The 16,965-nt window shown below is 44.9% G+C and overlaps 1 protein-coding gene across 14 annotated transcripts in view; it reads right to left on the bottom strand.

Annotated features, from left to right (window-relative positions):
- KIF16B (kinesin family member 16B) overlaps window positions 1-16,965 on the bottom strand; it is a 298,517-nt gene that overhangs the window by 142,940 nt on the left and 138,612 nt on the right. For all 14 annotated transcript variants that reach the window (XM_044928275.2, XM_044928274.2, XM_044928273.2 and 11 more), the window contains exons 13-15: window positions 9,789-9,908; window positions 8,696-8,747; window positions 7,028-7,165 (exon numbers count right to left, since the gene is read on the bottom strand). In XM_044928275.2, coding sequence (XP_044784210.2) covers window positions 7,028-7,165; window positions 8,696-8,747; window positions 9,789-9,908 — 310 coding nt within the window. The remainder of the gene's footprint in view (window positions 1-7,027; window positions 7,166-8,695; window positions 8,748-9,788; window positions 9,909-16,965) is intronic.

Here is a 16,965-nt window from a genome sequence, read left to right as displayed (position 1 = left end):
ACAGAGAACTATATTCAATATCCTGTGACAAACCATAATGGAAGAGAATATGTAAAAGAACACATATGTATAACTGAGTCACTTTGCTGTATAGCAGAAATTAAACACAATAGTGTAAGTCAACTATACTTCAACAAAATTTCTGAAGACGTAGGAACGTGTCTCATTCATATCTTTTTATTTTTGCTACATGTTTTGTAACCACAAACAATGTATCATATTTTCTCTGTTTAAAAAACATGTTCCAGTTCTTACTTTAGTAATCTTCAAAAAAAAAAAAAAATTCAAGAAAATTTAAATGGAGAATTCTAACCCTTAATTTTCCAAAGAAAAGTACACGTTTTTCCCTTAAAGGGATCTTACAGTCTTAAAGTGTGTAGGTTTTTTTTTTTTTAAGTTACCATTTTACCTCTCTTCTGTAATGCCCTGAAACATAAAGTCAGCTTACATTTCTCTGTCCTAAGACCTACTATGGCATTTATATTTAATGCACTGTGTTTTAATGCTTTAGCATTTTTCTGTCAATTTCATTAACATCCACACTGAGAAAGCTGCTGAGCAACAGAGTAGAATTCCAGAGGAACTCAGCCCATCAGGTCTGAAAACCATGCCACCAGGGTAATAAAACAATTAAGAGTGCCCTGAAGGGGAAGATAATCCTGACAATTCAAGTTAACCTTAAATGCCAATTAGGGATCCTACTTTCCTAGGACATGACATAGCTTCAATGTGAAGTTCAAAAATTTAGTTCTAGCCATTCCTAAAACTCGAATAGGCTATTTTTCAGATGGATTTTATAAGTTTTAAGATTTTAAAATCACTTAATGAAAACACTGCACAGGAGATACATTTATTATTTACCTCCCATGCTCCATTCCACAGGAGAACCAGAGACATAATCATCGTTACATAAACAGATGGCAATGGAATGATGAAGGAGTAACGCTATTAGACAGCATCCCGGACTCAGTGGACGAGAACGTGAGCTCACTCGGAAGCTTGGCGTGCTCTGGTCCATGGGGTCACAAAGAGTTGGACATGACTTAATGCCTGAACAACAATGGAATTATAAGCCATTTCCATGAACTAAATGAATAAGCTAGTAATTTTTATGGGATGATGGGAAGGTAACTCCAATACAAAATACTAAATTTTAGGCTGTTCACATATGAAACAAGATACGCTCTAAAAGTCCCCTTTTCAATACGTCATTTAGAACTCTGGAATCATTTTCTCACAAAAACATCATGACACATAACAGTCAGCTTCCAGGAAAATCCACAAGAGACTAACCCATAACATGGCAGGTGGTCACTGGAATCCACTCAGCAGCCTTCTCAGCATCCAGTGGCCAGGACTGTGGGTGCTGTAAGTTCTAGAAGCTCCAGGGAAACACGACTGGAGCAGGGAATGCACAGGAGGAGACTGCCTGCTGGCCGGACAACACAGCCAGGTAGATCCAGCAGTTGACACCGACATCTGTGGGCTATTTGTATTCAAGCACTGCTCATGCTAAAGAATGTCCCCAAACCAACCTCAACTATAACTCCTTCTCTAACTCCCTGTGAGTGATTCCACAGACACACCAGGCTGCATCTGGAAGAACAATGCACTCAGAAGTCCTGGAGCCAGACAACAGAATTCTGTGGGCCTCTTTTCCACCCAGTTTTAAATCAATATCTTCAAAGGCCCTTTGTGCCCAAAATGATCAAAACAGATGATTATAGAATAAATATAAGAAAGGGTTTTTTCCTTTCTGTTTTTGAGCAGTTAATGTATACAGCTATGTTCAGAATTTTGTATACATGAATAAACACAGTTCAACAAGCACATAAATTAAAAATCTTCAGTTTTATTGGAGAAAATAGATGAAAATTCAAATATGAGAAGAGACATAGTTAAACCCAAGTGTCAAGACGGAAATACATTTTTTTTAAATGTGAGCAAACTGAATGAAATTAGAATCTTAACTTCTCAAAGGACATTTTAGCACAACAAAACAATTCTAAAATTTCTTTGAAAAAATTAAGAGGCATGAATAGCAGAAAAACTATCCAGATAACAACAAAAATTATAGCATATTATAATATAATATATAAGTATTCTAGGACTGATGATGAAGCTGAAACTCGAATACTTTGGCCACCTGATGCAAAGAGCTGACTCATTTGAAAAGACCCTGATGCTGGAAAGATTGAAGGCAAAAGGAGAAGGGGCAGCAGAGGATGAGATGGTTAGACAGCACCCCCAACTCAATGAACATGCATCTGAGCAGACTCTGAGAGATAGCGGAAGATAGGGAAGCCTGGCGTGCTGCAGTCCACGGGGTCACAAAGAGTTGGACACAGCTTAGCAACTGGGTAACAACAGCAACATAACACAACAAGCATTAAGACTGTGTGATATAGGTACAAAAGTAGAAACACAAGAGTCCTGGAACAAAGTAGAGAGCCAAGAAACAGACATGACTTCTTATTTTTCGTAAACTAAGTTTCTTCATAAGGGAGCTGGTGGGAAGGTTTATGCTAATGGTATACCAATGTGGGGAAAAATTAAATTAGATCTACACTTTATACACCAGTGAACCTCAGAAGCATGAGATATTTCAAAATGATTCCAGAGGTGCACTCATGCATTAACAAGGATACTGAAAACCAGTACAAGTTGCTTATAAAATTCTCTAACAGTAAACACCGTCATCGGCACAAGGGCACCTCCCTCTCACCTAACTGAGGGAGACACGGCCAGCACAGAGGGTTCTGCGGGACAGGGAGACACATCCTCACCTCTCATCATGACCCCTGCACCACCCCGCTGCCTGCAGCAACAGCAGCAGGACCCTCCCCTGAGGTCCTGAGGCCCTGACAGAGGACAGCCAGGTGGTCTGGCTGTGGTCCAGATCCAGTTACAGATTTCATTTGTGGGGTCATCTGTCAACTGGGTGCCCTCTAGTTAGCCTTGCTGTTCACACACAGGCCTGTGTGTTCCCAGGCAGGGGCTACCACTGAAGAGCCTTACATGGTGACGTTTTGTCTGCCAGCCAGTTATGGTGACTTTCTGGGCCCACGGCAGAGACAGCTTCTCACCATGATTAACAGTGCTGCCTGGCAAGCAGTACTGCCCTTATTGCCAGGGCCGTTGTCCTGGCTGCAAAAGAGCAGGGAATGCTGCTTTGGTGATGATCACCAGGCTCTCACTGCGTCCTCTGTTTCGGCTGGTCAACTACTCCTGCCTTCCTGGCCAGTTCCAGGGCACCAGCTATCTTCCAAGCTCAATTAGCCTTGAAACTGAAAAATACTGAGAGTGAAAAGTGATGGAGACATCAATGATTAGATGAATGGGTGGATGATTTGGAGATGGTCCATGGGCGGGTGCTCTATCAGCGGGTTTTAGAATGTCTCCAATGGACTCTATGTACTTCCTAAGAAAGTGTAATCACTTCGTCCATGCTCCATGTACTCTGCTTCTAAGATAACTCCTTGCAACTGATTTATTGTATAACTTCACTAACACCAATAAACTACATGCTTTCCAGACCCCAACCGTACAATTCCTATATCACAGATACATTATAGTATGTAAACATGAAAAACTATAACTATAAAAACTATGTATAAATACACCAAAAAGAGCTTAAGATAAAATGTCGACATCTTTCTTCCTCTCCTTCTTGCAAAGTTCAGTACGAAAGCCATTAGACAGGGCTGGACAAGGCAAGCATCAGACTGGGAAAGGAAGGCAGTTTCGGCATGAGGTGAGGAAGCTGTGTCTGCACTAGAAGGGTGAGGGCTCCGGTGACCCAGAGTGGAGCGTCACAGCCTGAGCAAGAAGAGGAGGGTCCTAGAATGAGGAGAGGGCAGAAGGGATGGGATGCTGGTTATATAACGGGAGTCCAGTTCATCACCGTCAAAAAAGGGGCTACAAATAAGAAAAAGGAGAAAACTAGAAAGAATTCTATGGTACTGGGTTGGAATTAGAGGTATTGGTATGAACGCCTGGTTAGAAATACAGGTACCGAAATACAGATATTTCAATGTATCAATATAAACAGATAGAGAAGTGTAGTTGTATATGTTATACACACATACATATTTTTCCTAACTCTGATGTGAGCAGCAATACTTCAATGAGCAAGGAGCACATGTAGTGCCCAGATCTTGGTTTCTAAATCCCACTCTCCACTAAAAGGAAGCAGAACTGGCTGATTCCAGGAAAGTGAAAGATGAGCCTGGAATACCTCATTTGTCAGAAAGTACGGAAGTAATTACAGACAATAGGGACAAACCAAAAGAACACAAAAAACAACTTGAAAGAATTCCCACTGGCCAAATCCAGGACAATTTGGGCATCAAAATAAGCAATAATTGCAAGTGACCAAACTTACCAATAAAATAGCAACACATATAACTTGACTTGCCGGGAGCTGGCATATTGCATATTGAGTGAGGATCTGTAATAGCTCAACTGGAATTCTATCACTGCCGGGAGCCAGCGTGAGGCACTCCGCCCATGACAAAGGTCATGAGGAAGGAGGCTCGGCATACGCAAAGGCGGGATCGAGCCTCAGGAGTCCCCCTGGAAATTCTCGAGCATCTACCCCCAAAACCAGAGTCTGCCTACTTTCTGCTTTGTGCTTTCACCTACACCTCTGACTTTACGGGGGGCTGTCTCCCACTACCTCTCTCTGAAAAAAGAGTTAGCTTACAGCTCCAGTTAATAATTCTTGGATGTGACAGTGTTTCAACCTACAAACTCCTTTGGAAATCCTCTAGCCTGCCTGAATGGGTTTTTCCGGCCACATGTGATTGTTCAGAGCCTCCCAACTGTGAGAGGCAGGAGATGTTCTAAACTGCCTAAACACAGATTCCTTTGAGTAGTTAAAAGATTGATTAGAAATTGTATTGGTGAAGGGTTTTTCACTTGTTGGGCCAATGTTTGCTGCTAAGTCTCCATACTCCTTACCTACTGTGTCCTTGGCAGTGTATTGATTGATATAATGGGTGTATAGAAATGTAAAATGCAGCTTTGTCCAATGTTTTTTGGAGGCTGGTGCCTGACTTTGGAATAATCACCTTTAGAGAAAAATAAGTTTCTTAAAATGTTAACAGGCCTCCGGGCCAGAAGATGATGTCAATCACCTGAACTTTTGCATATGATAAGTTTGAAAGCCTGGCTTAGATTAGAACCAGGAACTGCTGTCCTTGCATGACTCCACCCCTTCCCCCATTATCCTCTATGCATACCTTAAGGTATAAAAACTACTTTGGAAAATAAAGTGCGGGCCTTGTTCACCAAAACTTGGTCTCCCCATGTCACTCTCTCTCCCAAATTCCAGCTGAGTCTCCATCTGGAGCGCGGAACCCACCATGCTTGCTAATTATGCCTGGGCTTCTAAGATCTGACCGGGGAGACCTCAGTGTCTCCTCTCCTTCGGGAGAACGGAAGGACGCCTGCGGCCTACGTAAGTGGTGCAAACTTCTTGTCTTGAAGTTTTATTGGTCTCCCGCGTAAACCAAGCTACTCAGCCTCTTTTCTCCACTGAATTTTCCTACTGAGCTATCCTTATTTCAGCCGCTTTTCTCCACTGAATTTCCTCACTGAGCTATCCTTATTCTATTACTCTTTGTATCCTTAATTAAAGTGTAATTAAGCAGTTGTTTCCTGACCCTCGCCTATGCCGTCTCTCCTTCGAATACCCTGGATCAGCTGGGGCTGGACCCCGGCATTGACTGATTTAAATACATGAACAAATAAATAAATAGCAATAAAAGAAAGCTCTTTCTCACAGTAAAAAGCCAAGTGATAAGTGTACAAAGAAGAAACCACCACATGGCAGCCATCGGAATAACAACTAAACCAGACCCCTCCCTCCTCAAAAAACCCAACTGATGTCAAAACCAGAGGGCGCAAGTAGGACACAGAACAGAATATTTACGATTCTGAAGTGTCCTCCCGATATCCTTATTGACTAGAAAGGGGGGAAGATTAACTTTACAGTGAAGAAGCCTAGCATCCTGCTCCTTAATTAAACGATCAACATGAATACCCTCAGTGACGCGACAAATAGAAATCAGGTAACAAGACGTGAGAAAAGTGCAGCATCATTTCTCTGACGTTCCTGTCAAAAAATGGTAGTCGTCAAATCACAAGGAACCATCAGACAAATTCTACATTTATGCAGGACAGCCCACAGCGTATCTGACCTGCAGTTTTCCAAACTGCCACAGTCATGAAAGTCAAGGAAAGACCAAGGAACATGTCCAGACTGAAGGAGATTAGAGAGACGTGGCAAGAGTAACGGGCGCTGCTGGGACAATAGAGTAACGGACACTGTTGGGACAACTGAGTAACGGACACTGTTGGGACAAACAGAGTGACGGACGCTGCTGGGACAAACAGAGTGACGGACGCTGCTGGGACAAACAGGCAAGCTCAGAGGGTGTCTGAAGTCAGGCGGGGGGACGCGCCTGTTCCTGCCTCGGTGTGGACGGCTGCCTTGGAATTATGTACAAGACCACCACTGCTTGAAGGAAACACACTGAAGTACCCAGGGACCCTGAGCAATTAACTCTCAAATGTCCTGAAAAAGTCCTTGCAAACTTTCTGTAATACAGAAATTACTTCAAAATTTTAAAAAAAGATTTTATACAAGATCCTGTATGTTACAGTTACAATTGGTCATAAAAAGAATATAAATAAGGTAATAAAATTATTAAAAGAAGCCATCATGTTAAGGACTTGCATTTGAAGGGCACTTTTTTTAACTTAATAAATTCCTTTAAAGTCATTAGTTTCATCGCAGCAGTAACTTTTAAGCCACAGCACAGACGTTTAACTCAACAAGACGACGGGCATCTTATAAAGAAATACTCCAGCAAAACAGAGAAGAGGCTGATGAAGCCAACAGTCTCCATCCTTTTTATACCTGAACAGTAATTAGTCCTAGGATGCACACGTTCCCCATTACCTAACCAACTTGTTTTTAAGAAAAGACATGTACTAAGAACTGAGAACCAAAAGCCAATACCTTGATTGAGGTGTGTGGCCTCCGTGATCTGAACACCGTTCACAGAGCACTGGGACCCACTCAGGGGGATCAGCGTCACCGTCCCCCCAACATTCTCAAAGATGCAGTGCTCACTCTCCAAGTCGAGGCCGTGAAGAACTGAGATGGGAAAACAAAGGAAGAAAATATGTGCATTGGTACCTGGTGCAATGATTCCCAACTTTCCTTTATTGTCTCAGTTTGAACTGTGAGGGGAACACTTATTTTAGTGAGAAAACTGAACTTCAGGAGTTCACAGCTGGTTCACAACTGACAGAACCAGCTCTTGCATGTCACTCAGTGGGTCTGGATCTCGCCTGAAACAAAGGATTTCACCTTCAGGGAAAAAACAGCTGAGTAACGTGACTTAGCTGATTACCACTGACACGCTTTGCTTGAGTCTGAATGAACTTCCTCCTCCAGTTACCTGAAGGTCCCAGTAAAATGGGAGGGACAGATGGCCCCATGGTTCAAGGGCTTACTGTGACCTCCACTCTTACCAACACTGCATTCCAGGAGCACAGACCAAAGGTGAAAGGTGAATGTGGGAGGGCATGAATCTTGGGAGGCCCAAGAAGTCTCCAGAAATCCTGAGGTGAACTTGACCTCCACAGACCTCTCAGAGCGTGTGGCTGCCAAGGGCTACCTACTCGCACCCGACCACCCTCCTGGTTGACACGTGGCCAGGCACAGACACGAACCCTGGTCACACAAACCTACACAATTTCAGGCGCAGGTCCTGGCCAGCTGCTCAGAAGCACAAACCAAACAGCTTCCACTATGCTCCACAGACCTGCACTGTGAACAGAACTTTTCTGTTCACAGAAAACACGTGTGCTGGGCACTCAGCATCACGTACAACAAACCCTAAGGTCCACACATAACTTAACGGTGAAAAGAAGAGGCCTGATGCCTAGTTTCACCCAGAGACTTCCAGGAATTGGTTTCCAGCTCTCCCAAGCTCATGATGAGCAGTAAATACGTGTAGACTTGATTAACAGCTTACACTGGGCAAGAAAGCAAGTTCACTGGCAGCGTTTTGAAAAGCCAGCTGAAAAGATACAATTCTTCCCCTGCCAATCCCCACCTTGCCCCCTCCACCACACAGACACACAGTCCACTATCACCACATGCACGCTCTAATTTACTCTATAAAGCCTGGCAAGACCTCACCAGGCTCAGTGGTTAAAGCACCGGTTAGCCGGGTACCTCACAGAGACTGTGGGAAAAGCCAGGAAGTGCTGCTCTGTGTGTGTGAACGCTGGGCATGTGTGTACCCTACTTTCTGTCCTCGCCTGTGTGCGAAGGATTTCCTGTTAAAGGATCTTCTATCTTTTATCTGTACCTATTAGGATATCTCCACCGCGACAAGAGCCAAGTGGTTTAAAGAAAGCCCACTTGAAATACGTGGCTGAGGACAGAAAGCCTGTGGGGCATGGGGAGAGGATTCGCAGCTCCATTCTATTCACTAAGTGTTCGGTGTTGGTCATTTGAGCTGAGTTCAAAATTATGGAAATATACATTCTAATCAATGCTGCATTTCAAATGTTTTCTTTTTTATAATTATTTCAAAGTCAGTCATTCAAAAGCAAGTTCATTAAATGATTTCTTAAAAACCACTGGGGAGAGGAAGCTGATAAAGATTCTCACCGATATCTTGTTCTGTCGAAGCATCTTCTCTGCCGACATGTGTCTGACCTTCCTAGGGAGAAAAGCCAAGCAAAATTTATTAGTAAGGACATGAAGAACAGTCTCTTCTCCATTTTTCATGGAAGCCCCAGAAACCTGCTGACAGGTAGGCAAGCTCTGGCCCAGGCAGAGTCCCCTGAGGCTCTGTAGCCACAGTGCGTGGTATCTGGAAAAGGACACAGGACTCCTGAGGCTCAGGGCTCAGCAAGGCTGGCCTCCTGTTTCAGCACCAGTAACCTGCCCGTGACTGCAATCCCATGGCTGTTCCCAATCGTTTCCAACAAGTCTCTCCTCCAGCAGCCAGGGGTTTCTTTGTGTCTAAACATACGGTTTAGGGGAGCCCGCAAAACACAGTATGATACTCTTCCCATTGTAAGTCATGGATCACAGAAAAGATACTGAAGTCAAGGTTACAGAGCCCACCGCTGATGCGGATAAGGAAATTCTTATCTCGTGAAACGGCTACTCTGTTTGGGAGCAGGCCCAATCACGTAGGTGGGACCTGGTGGTTCAAGAATCTGCCTGCAACAGAGGGGGCCCTGGTTTGACCCCTGGGTCAGGAAGATCCACTGGAGAAGGAAATGGCAACCCACTCCAGTATTCTTGCCTGAAAAATCCCATGGACAGAGGAGCCTGGCGGGCTACAGTCCAAGGGCTCACAAAGAGTCGGACATGACTGAGTGACTTTCAGACACAACTTCATAATTAACCTGAGGGACTGGAAAACTGTACATACAAGCAATCACAGTTTAGGTGCTGGTAGCTTTTCTTCCTAAGTCTGTCTTTTTGTTCCTTACCTCCCTCTTACTGGTTCTACAAATTAGAAGGCAAAGGGAATGGATCTTCATTTAGCTTTAGGATGATATAAAACAGGAATTTCTAATGCCAGAGAATCCCAGTGAACTGCTGAAAATCCCCAAAGAGCTCGAGGATTTGTTGCACATTCTTTCCCGTCACAGCGTGTTCATGGACACAGAGTATTACACTAAACCTTGCCAGTGTCTGAGGGAAAGCTGAAACCAAACTGAGGACGTTCCAGGTAAGCAGTTCCTACCTTCAAGTGATACAGGATCATGCCAGTGCTCAGAAGGTCGTCATAGATGCCGATCAGATGGGGCAGCTCGGAGTCCAAAACAACCCCAATCCCTTCCTTCCTTAGGGCCAGAGTCTGCTCCTGGAATTAGGAGGGAAAGAAAAGGAAGAGGTTACTTTGGGAAAAGAGAACTTCCTGTTAGGTGCTTGTTAGACTTAACACAGGTTTCTCCACTGGGTCAGTGGAAAAAAATCCACCTGCAGTGTAAGAGCCGAAGGAGACAGGGGTTCGACCCCTGGGTGGGGATGATCCCCTAGAGAAAGCAAAGGCAACCCATTCCAGTATTCTTTTTTTTTTTCCCACTCTGGTATTCTTGCCTAGGAAATCCCATGGACAGAGGAGCCCGGCAGGCTACAGTCCACAGGGTCACAAAGAGTCAGAATGACTGAGCACAAGCATGAGCACAGAAGTGTTAAAAATGAGCGATGCTTTTATTGCTCACGAAAAAAACTGCAAGAAAAAAGGATCATAAACTTCGTGCTGAAATCCTGGCATATGGTGGGCAAAGCGAGCTTGGAACAAATAAAAAGCTCAATATAAAATGAATTACATTTATTGCCAGATAAAGATTCATATACATATGTTATAAATGCACATACACACACTCACACGAAGCTAAGCTTAAATCTTGCCTTCCTGAGGAAGGGGTCTGGGACCAGTTGACTACAAGGTAATCTTTCCCCCTCTTCAGAACCTTTACTTCACTTAATTTCTAGATGTCTCCTGATTCGTTGGTTCTTCTTGCCGGTGACTAGGGTCCATCTCTGCGTGTCTATGACAGCAACCCCTTCCTGTGCATTATCTCCCATGGACCAGAGGCAACTAACCCTTGGTGTCTGCACCACCTTCTACCCACTGACCATCCCCACCTGCAGAGCTCCCACCAAGCACCACCACCATCTCCCTTGGGCCTGCATTGCCCTCCAGCTACCACCAACTTCTCTGTGCCCCTTCAGAGGAAACCACCTCCACAGACTTCCCTACTTGTGGTCCTCCACTTCCTCCCTCTGGCCCTCTCCAGTTTCATGGAGTCTTTGATCCCAGGGACTCGAGAGTCTCCTGAATTTACTAGCAATCTACACAGTCATCCCTGTATATCCTAGAGGGGACTGGTTCCAGGACCTCCTTGGATACCAAGATCCAAGGATGCTCATGTCCCTTACATAAAAACACATGATTTGCATATATTCCACACACATCCTCCCTTATACTTTTAAGTCATCTTTAGATTACTTATACTACCTAATACAATGTAAATGCTACACAAGTCATTGCAAACATAGTGAAAATGCTATGCAAATATTTGCTGGAGCAAGGCAAGTTCAAGTTTTATCTTGGGGAACTATCTGAAGTTTTTTTCCCCAAAACATTTTCCATCAGTGGTAGGTTGAATCCATGGATGCAGAATCTACAGACACAGAGAGCTCAACTGCATGCTAACGATGCTCAAATCTCAAATTAAGGGGAAGGAAGGCAGACCTCTCCCTTAAAACTCCACCCTTGTGTACAAACCCCCCTGCCTTGATATACCTTTGGCAACGCCAAGCAGGCAGCTCAAACTTAACACCTCGAAAGCTCAATCCTTGATTCCCACTGCCTGCCACACCTGCACACCAGCCCTTCTCGGTAAATGCCAATCTTCCTTACAGTTGCTTGGACCAAAAACTAGGCTGTCCTACTGTTTACAACAGCCAAGACATGGAAGCAACTGAATGTCCATTGACAGAGGAATGGATTACGGAGATGTGATACATATATCATGGACTATTCATCAGTCATTAAGAAGAATGAAATCGTGCCATTTGCAGCAACATGGATGGATCTGCTGCTGCTGCTGCTAAGTCACTTCAGTCGTGTCTGACCCTGTGCGACCCCATAGACAGCAGCCCACCAGGCTCCCCTGTCCCTGGGATTCTCCAGGCAATGGAGTGGGTTGCCATTTCCTTCTCCAATGGACGGATCTAGAAAATATTATATTAAGTAAACTGAGCCAGACAGAGAAGGAGCAATATCATATGACATCCCCTATATGCAGAATCTAAAAAGAGAAGATACGAATGAACTTATTTATAAAACAAAGATTCACAGACTTAGAGAACAAGCTTATGGTTGCCAGGGAGAAGGATAGGGAGAAGGGACAGTTAGGGAGTAACTGCACGTACACTACACACTGCTATATTTGAAACGGATAACCAATAAGGACCTACTGCATAGCACATGGGACTCTGCTCAGTGCTTTGTGGCAGCCTGGATGGGAGGGGAGTTTGAGGGATACGTGTGTGTGTATGGCTGAGTCCCTCTGTTGTTCACGTGAAACTAACACAACATTGTTAATCAGCTATACCCCAATACAAAACAAAAAGTTTTAAAAAAAAAAAAAAGCTGTCCTTTGCACGTCTTTCTCTAAACCCTTCAACACCCATTACTGACTCTAGCTTCAAAATATGCGCCCAATCTAACAACAAACCACAGCACCACACTGCTCCCTGGCCCCAAGCACCAGCACCTCCAGCAAGACGGCCACAGTAATCCTGGCTGCTCCAGCCCGTGCCCAAGCCAGGGGCCACGCTCTCCTCTGCAGCCAGAGGGATGTCAGGGCTGGCCCCTCCTCTGCAAGGGTCAATTGCATGGCCTCCTTTGCTCTGTCACAGCCAAAACCTTTGCAAGGTTCTACAGAGCTCTGTGTGCCCTCACTGCTCCCTGACCTCCTGCCACTCGCCCCCAGCACCCTCCTCTCCGCGAACCCTGGCTTCTTGCTGCTCTCCAAACCTGCTCCCACCTCAGGGGTTCCTAAGGGGGTTCCTTCTGCTTTTGTGGCCACTGTTTCCTCTGTTCTTGTTTACTCTTTCCCTTCCCCAACTAGGTTTCCCGACCCTGGCAGCCTGACATTTTGAACCAGATGGTTCTCCGCATGCAGGGCCGCTCTGTTCACTGCAGGATCCTTAGGAGTGCCCCTGGCCTCTGCCCTCCATATGCCAGTGAGACACATCCCTCCCCCAAGGCTGAGATGTCCCCAGACACCGAGAAATGTTCCCTGGGGAATGAAATCTGCCTCAGGAGAGAAGGCCTGCCTTCAATGCACACAAAACGTGGCCCTCACTTCCACAGGGCTCTGCCCCAAAGCCTCCTTCCCCACCACCCCATACAAGACCACAGTCACCAATGTCTCTTACCCTGAGTTGTTTCTCTCTTAGCAGTTACCTCTCTGCACGTTACAGAAGAGCTTATCCCTTGTCTCCCGACTAGAATATAACCCAACGCCTAATTTCACGTCTGATACAGAGATGCTGCTCAATGAGGATCTGTCAAATGAGTGAGTGAGTGAGTGGGCAGACACTCAGAGTTCAGAGAAATGCAGGCAGGAAGGTCTTGGGGATAAGACTGGGAGGCCCATCTGCCCTGAGATAGCAGACTGGAAACCCAGGCTTATGGGCACAGGTGGAAAGCAGACAAACTCCAGCAGAGTGAAGGTGGAAATACCAGCCTGCAGGCTGGGCTGGGCTGATGAGACTGCGCCCATCCCAGAGCACGACATCGGGCTCAGTGACCACAGGCCGACGGGAGCCGTGGAGGAGGCAGTCCCGTGCTGCTGTTGGGGGCTCTGGGGCAGGGGTGCTCTGAGTGAACACCTTCCTCACCCCCTTGTGAGGCCAGACATGCTGAGCACACTCCAGTTCTGGACTCCAAAGCCCAGCACAGCCAGAAACAGAGCCGGCACTCCTCACATCCCTGGATGGAATAAACGCATCCTGTGTTGTTTAAATATTACATCAGAGCCTCCACCACAGGCATGCGGAGCTGGAGTCAGGCCAGAGGGTGACGGAGCAAAGTGGAAATAAAAGATGGTTTTTTAAAAAAAAAAAAAAAAAAAAAAACACATAAAAATCACCACTTGAGAGAAAGCAATTTAATTTAACAACCATTAAACAGATACGCAGAGGAAATGACCAATGCATAACTTAGATTCAAGAAAAGGAAATGAAGCGTATCATTGTTCTTCAATTACTCCTCTTATCAGCCAGCTCCCTCACCAGGCCCAGAATATCAGGCTGAGAGGCTGGGGGCTTCATCTTCCCAAATTCGCCACACCAAGGCCCTTGCAAATCCTGGCTGAAATGAACCCTCAACATACCGACCCCAACTCCTGCTTCTCCGGCAGAATTCACGCTTTTCCTCTTGCCCATAAAGTGGAAAGTCTGTGATTTTTTTTTTAAAGATATATATTACAGCATAGAATTTAATCATACAGCCTCATTTCATAAAACAAAGTCCTCCCTGGAAGGCCTGGTAGCTGTGAACTGTGACGACGCTGCACACAGCGCAGGTGGCTCCCAGCCATGGACTGTGCCCGGCCGCCAGGTCCATGTGAAAAGGAGAGGAGAGGCTGTTCTCAAAGGTCCAGAGTGAGAGTATTACCCTTCCCCATCAAAGTACACAATAACCCAAAAAGGAGAGCGGGGTGGGCTGGGGGGGGTGTATTCTAAACTCTCAACAGCTTCCACTCACTCTAACTATAGAGACTGCTTGGAATACACCTTGGCTTAATTTAACGTTCTTTTTTGTTTAACCCACTGAAAAACACTTTTTTTTCCTTCCTTAAAGTCTCATACATAGACTTTAAAAATCATTTTAAATTTATAACTTCAGAGCCATTAGGTCAAAAGCATTACTTGTCTCATCCCCAGCAAGCGTGCACACACACACACACACACACACACGCACACTCTCTCTCTCACACACACACACATTTTCTTCCACACACAGAAGGGGTAAAACCTGAATTAACATAAAGTTTCTGAGGATCGGGGGTGGGGGCAGATGAATTTATGATTAATGCTGCCCTAAAGCTCTATGACATTCAAGCTGCAGTCACTATATGATATTATAAAAGTGTCACCTCATAAAACTAAAAACGAGGGTTTAAATCATTGCTCAAGTGAAAAAGTAATTTCAGACAAAAATATCTATCACATATAAAATATTTATTGAGTGGCATCTACTGTTATACATAATTGATGAAACACCTCTTTGATAAGATGGAATATTTAACAGAGCAGAGCTGGCAATCCCTTTCCCAACGCCAGGCACACGGGGTCCCAAAGAGAGAATGTGGTCAAAGACGTGTGGCTGCACGTATTCTGTATTGAAAGAAAGCTTCTGGCAACCAGTGTTTGAAGAAAAAGGAAACTATAGCCTGACAAAAAGTATAAGAAGATAGAGTCCACTTAAACATGACGTTCATCACATTTCCAAAAATATGTTCAAAATGATTTTCTTCAACCCTGACTCTAACACCCGTGTTCAGGGACTTCCCTGGCAGTCCAGTGGTTAAGGAGCCACACTTCCAAGGCAGGGGGCCTGGGTTTGATCCCTGGTCAGGGAACAAAGATCCCACATGCCTTGCGTCCAGAAAACCAAAACAGAAAACAGAAGCAATATTGTAACAAATTCATAAAGACTTTTAAAACGGCCCATATCCAAAATAAAATTTTTAAAAAATCTTTAAATAAACAAAAAAAAAGCCCTGCCCCCAGCAGTGCCTCCTCTGGCGTGACCAGGGGTTCAGGTGAGGAGCAGGCAGGGCTGCTGGGGTTACAGGGAGAAGCCACAGGGCCTGGCTCACTGGCATGTCCCATGTGACTCCACACCCCTTCGTTAGACTCAGCAGGAATTCTCCCTGTTTTCATCACAACCACATCCTTAATATCTAGCCCGGTGTCTGCCAAAACACAACAGCCTTCCCGAAAAAGTAGGTGAAAATCAAGACAAAAACTTGTCAATAAGAAAGCCTGTTTCTCCTTCTCGAGAAGCCTTCCTGAGAGCTAGGTCTTGCCTGGGAAATACTGGGAAAACTCTGGCAATGTGTCTGCTCCACCTGAACTCAGAATTCCAGAGGGACAGAAACTGTTTCCACACACCGAGTAGGTGGGGGAGCAGGGCTCACCAGGCACCAGCAGTCCCTCAGTTCACTGCTGATTACTTGGCACTGTAAGTAGGTGGTGCTTTTACATGTTTTTTGTTGTTGTTGCTAGCCAAGAATTAAAAGTCAGGCCTTTTTCTGGTAGAAATTCAGTTTATGAAGAATCATGCATTTCGCTAACTAGGAGACTTGTGTGGAACTGCCTCACAGCAGACTGTGCACTTAACTTCTGCAAATCTGACTAGAGCAGCAGAAGAGAAGGGGGCGCCATGAAGGGGGCTTAAAGAACCTGGCCGGCTTGCATGTGAGGAGGAGGGAGGGAGTAAGGCAGACGGGAAGACTGAAAAAAAAACAAACAAAAAACCTGTTTGTGATTTCATTTGAATTTAACAGAAGAAAAAGCAACTGAAGTAGTTGTTGAATGTAACCAGCTGTGCCTGAAACCATGTAGGTTTGTGTGACTGGTGTCTGTGTCCACTCCTGGCCACACATCACACACAAGCAGGTCAGCGTGGTCAGGAGGGGTTGCAGTCAGGTTTGCAGAAGTTAAGTGCACTCTCTGCTGTGAGACCACTCCACAAAAACCAGGAAGCCACTGAGAACTCTGAAACAGGGACTGGCTGACACACAGAAGACAAACCTGGCAAGGACGTGCAGGATGACTAGGAATAGAGAGAAAAGGGAGGTGAAATTAGGAAGGAAGGAATAGCCTCATAGACTCTGTTAACTGACTAACCTTAAGACTCTTCTCAACTGTTTTACATACTTCTCTTAATGAGAAATAAGGAAACTGGAGAGTTTGCAAGAGTTGCAAAAATCTGATAAATATCCAGAAAAGACTTTTATTGCTAGGGGAAAAAAGTCCTGACACTTCCCAGTAATACTTTCCAGACAGCTCATCAAGTAGATATTGCTGACTTATTAAAAAAATAGCTCACCAATTTGACTAGCAAATGTTAAGTAATTTGCATGTTTCTTTTACAATATACAAATGGTAAACAGTCATAGTCAACACAAACCAATTAGTTCTGAAATCCTGAAAGTGTACACACTGGCATTCACCCAGAAGCTTCAATTTCTTGTATATCCTTGTGCGCAAAGAAAGAATCCTGTCCATGTAACCGAGGAAGGAAACAGCTGCCAAGATAGCTAGAGTGGATGAAGCTTGTACCTGTCAACTGCCTGCAACACCATCACCACCTTCCTCCACCCTTTGTT

Source organism: Bubalus bubalis, chromosome 14, assembly GCF_019923935.1.
Source record: "Bubalus bubalis isolate 160015118507 breed Murrah chromosome 14, NDDB_SH_1, whole genome shotgun sequence".
Taxonomy (NCBI): Eukaryota; Metazoa; Chordata; class Mammalia; order Artiodactyla; family Bovidae; genus Bubalus; species Bubalus bubalis.
This window is presented reverse-complemented; position numbering and strand designations above follow the sequence as displayed.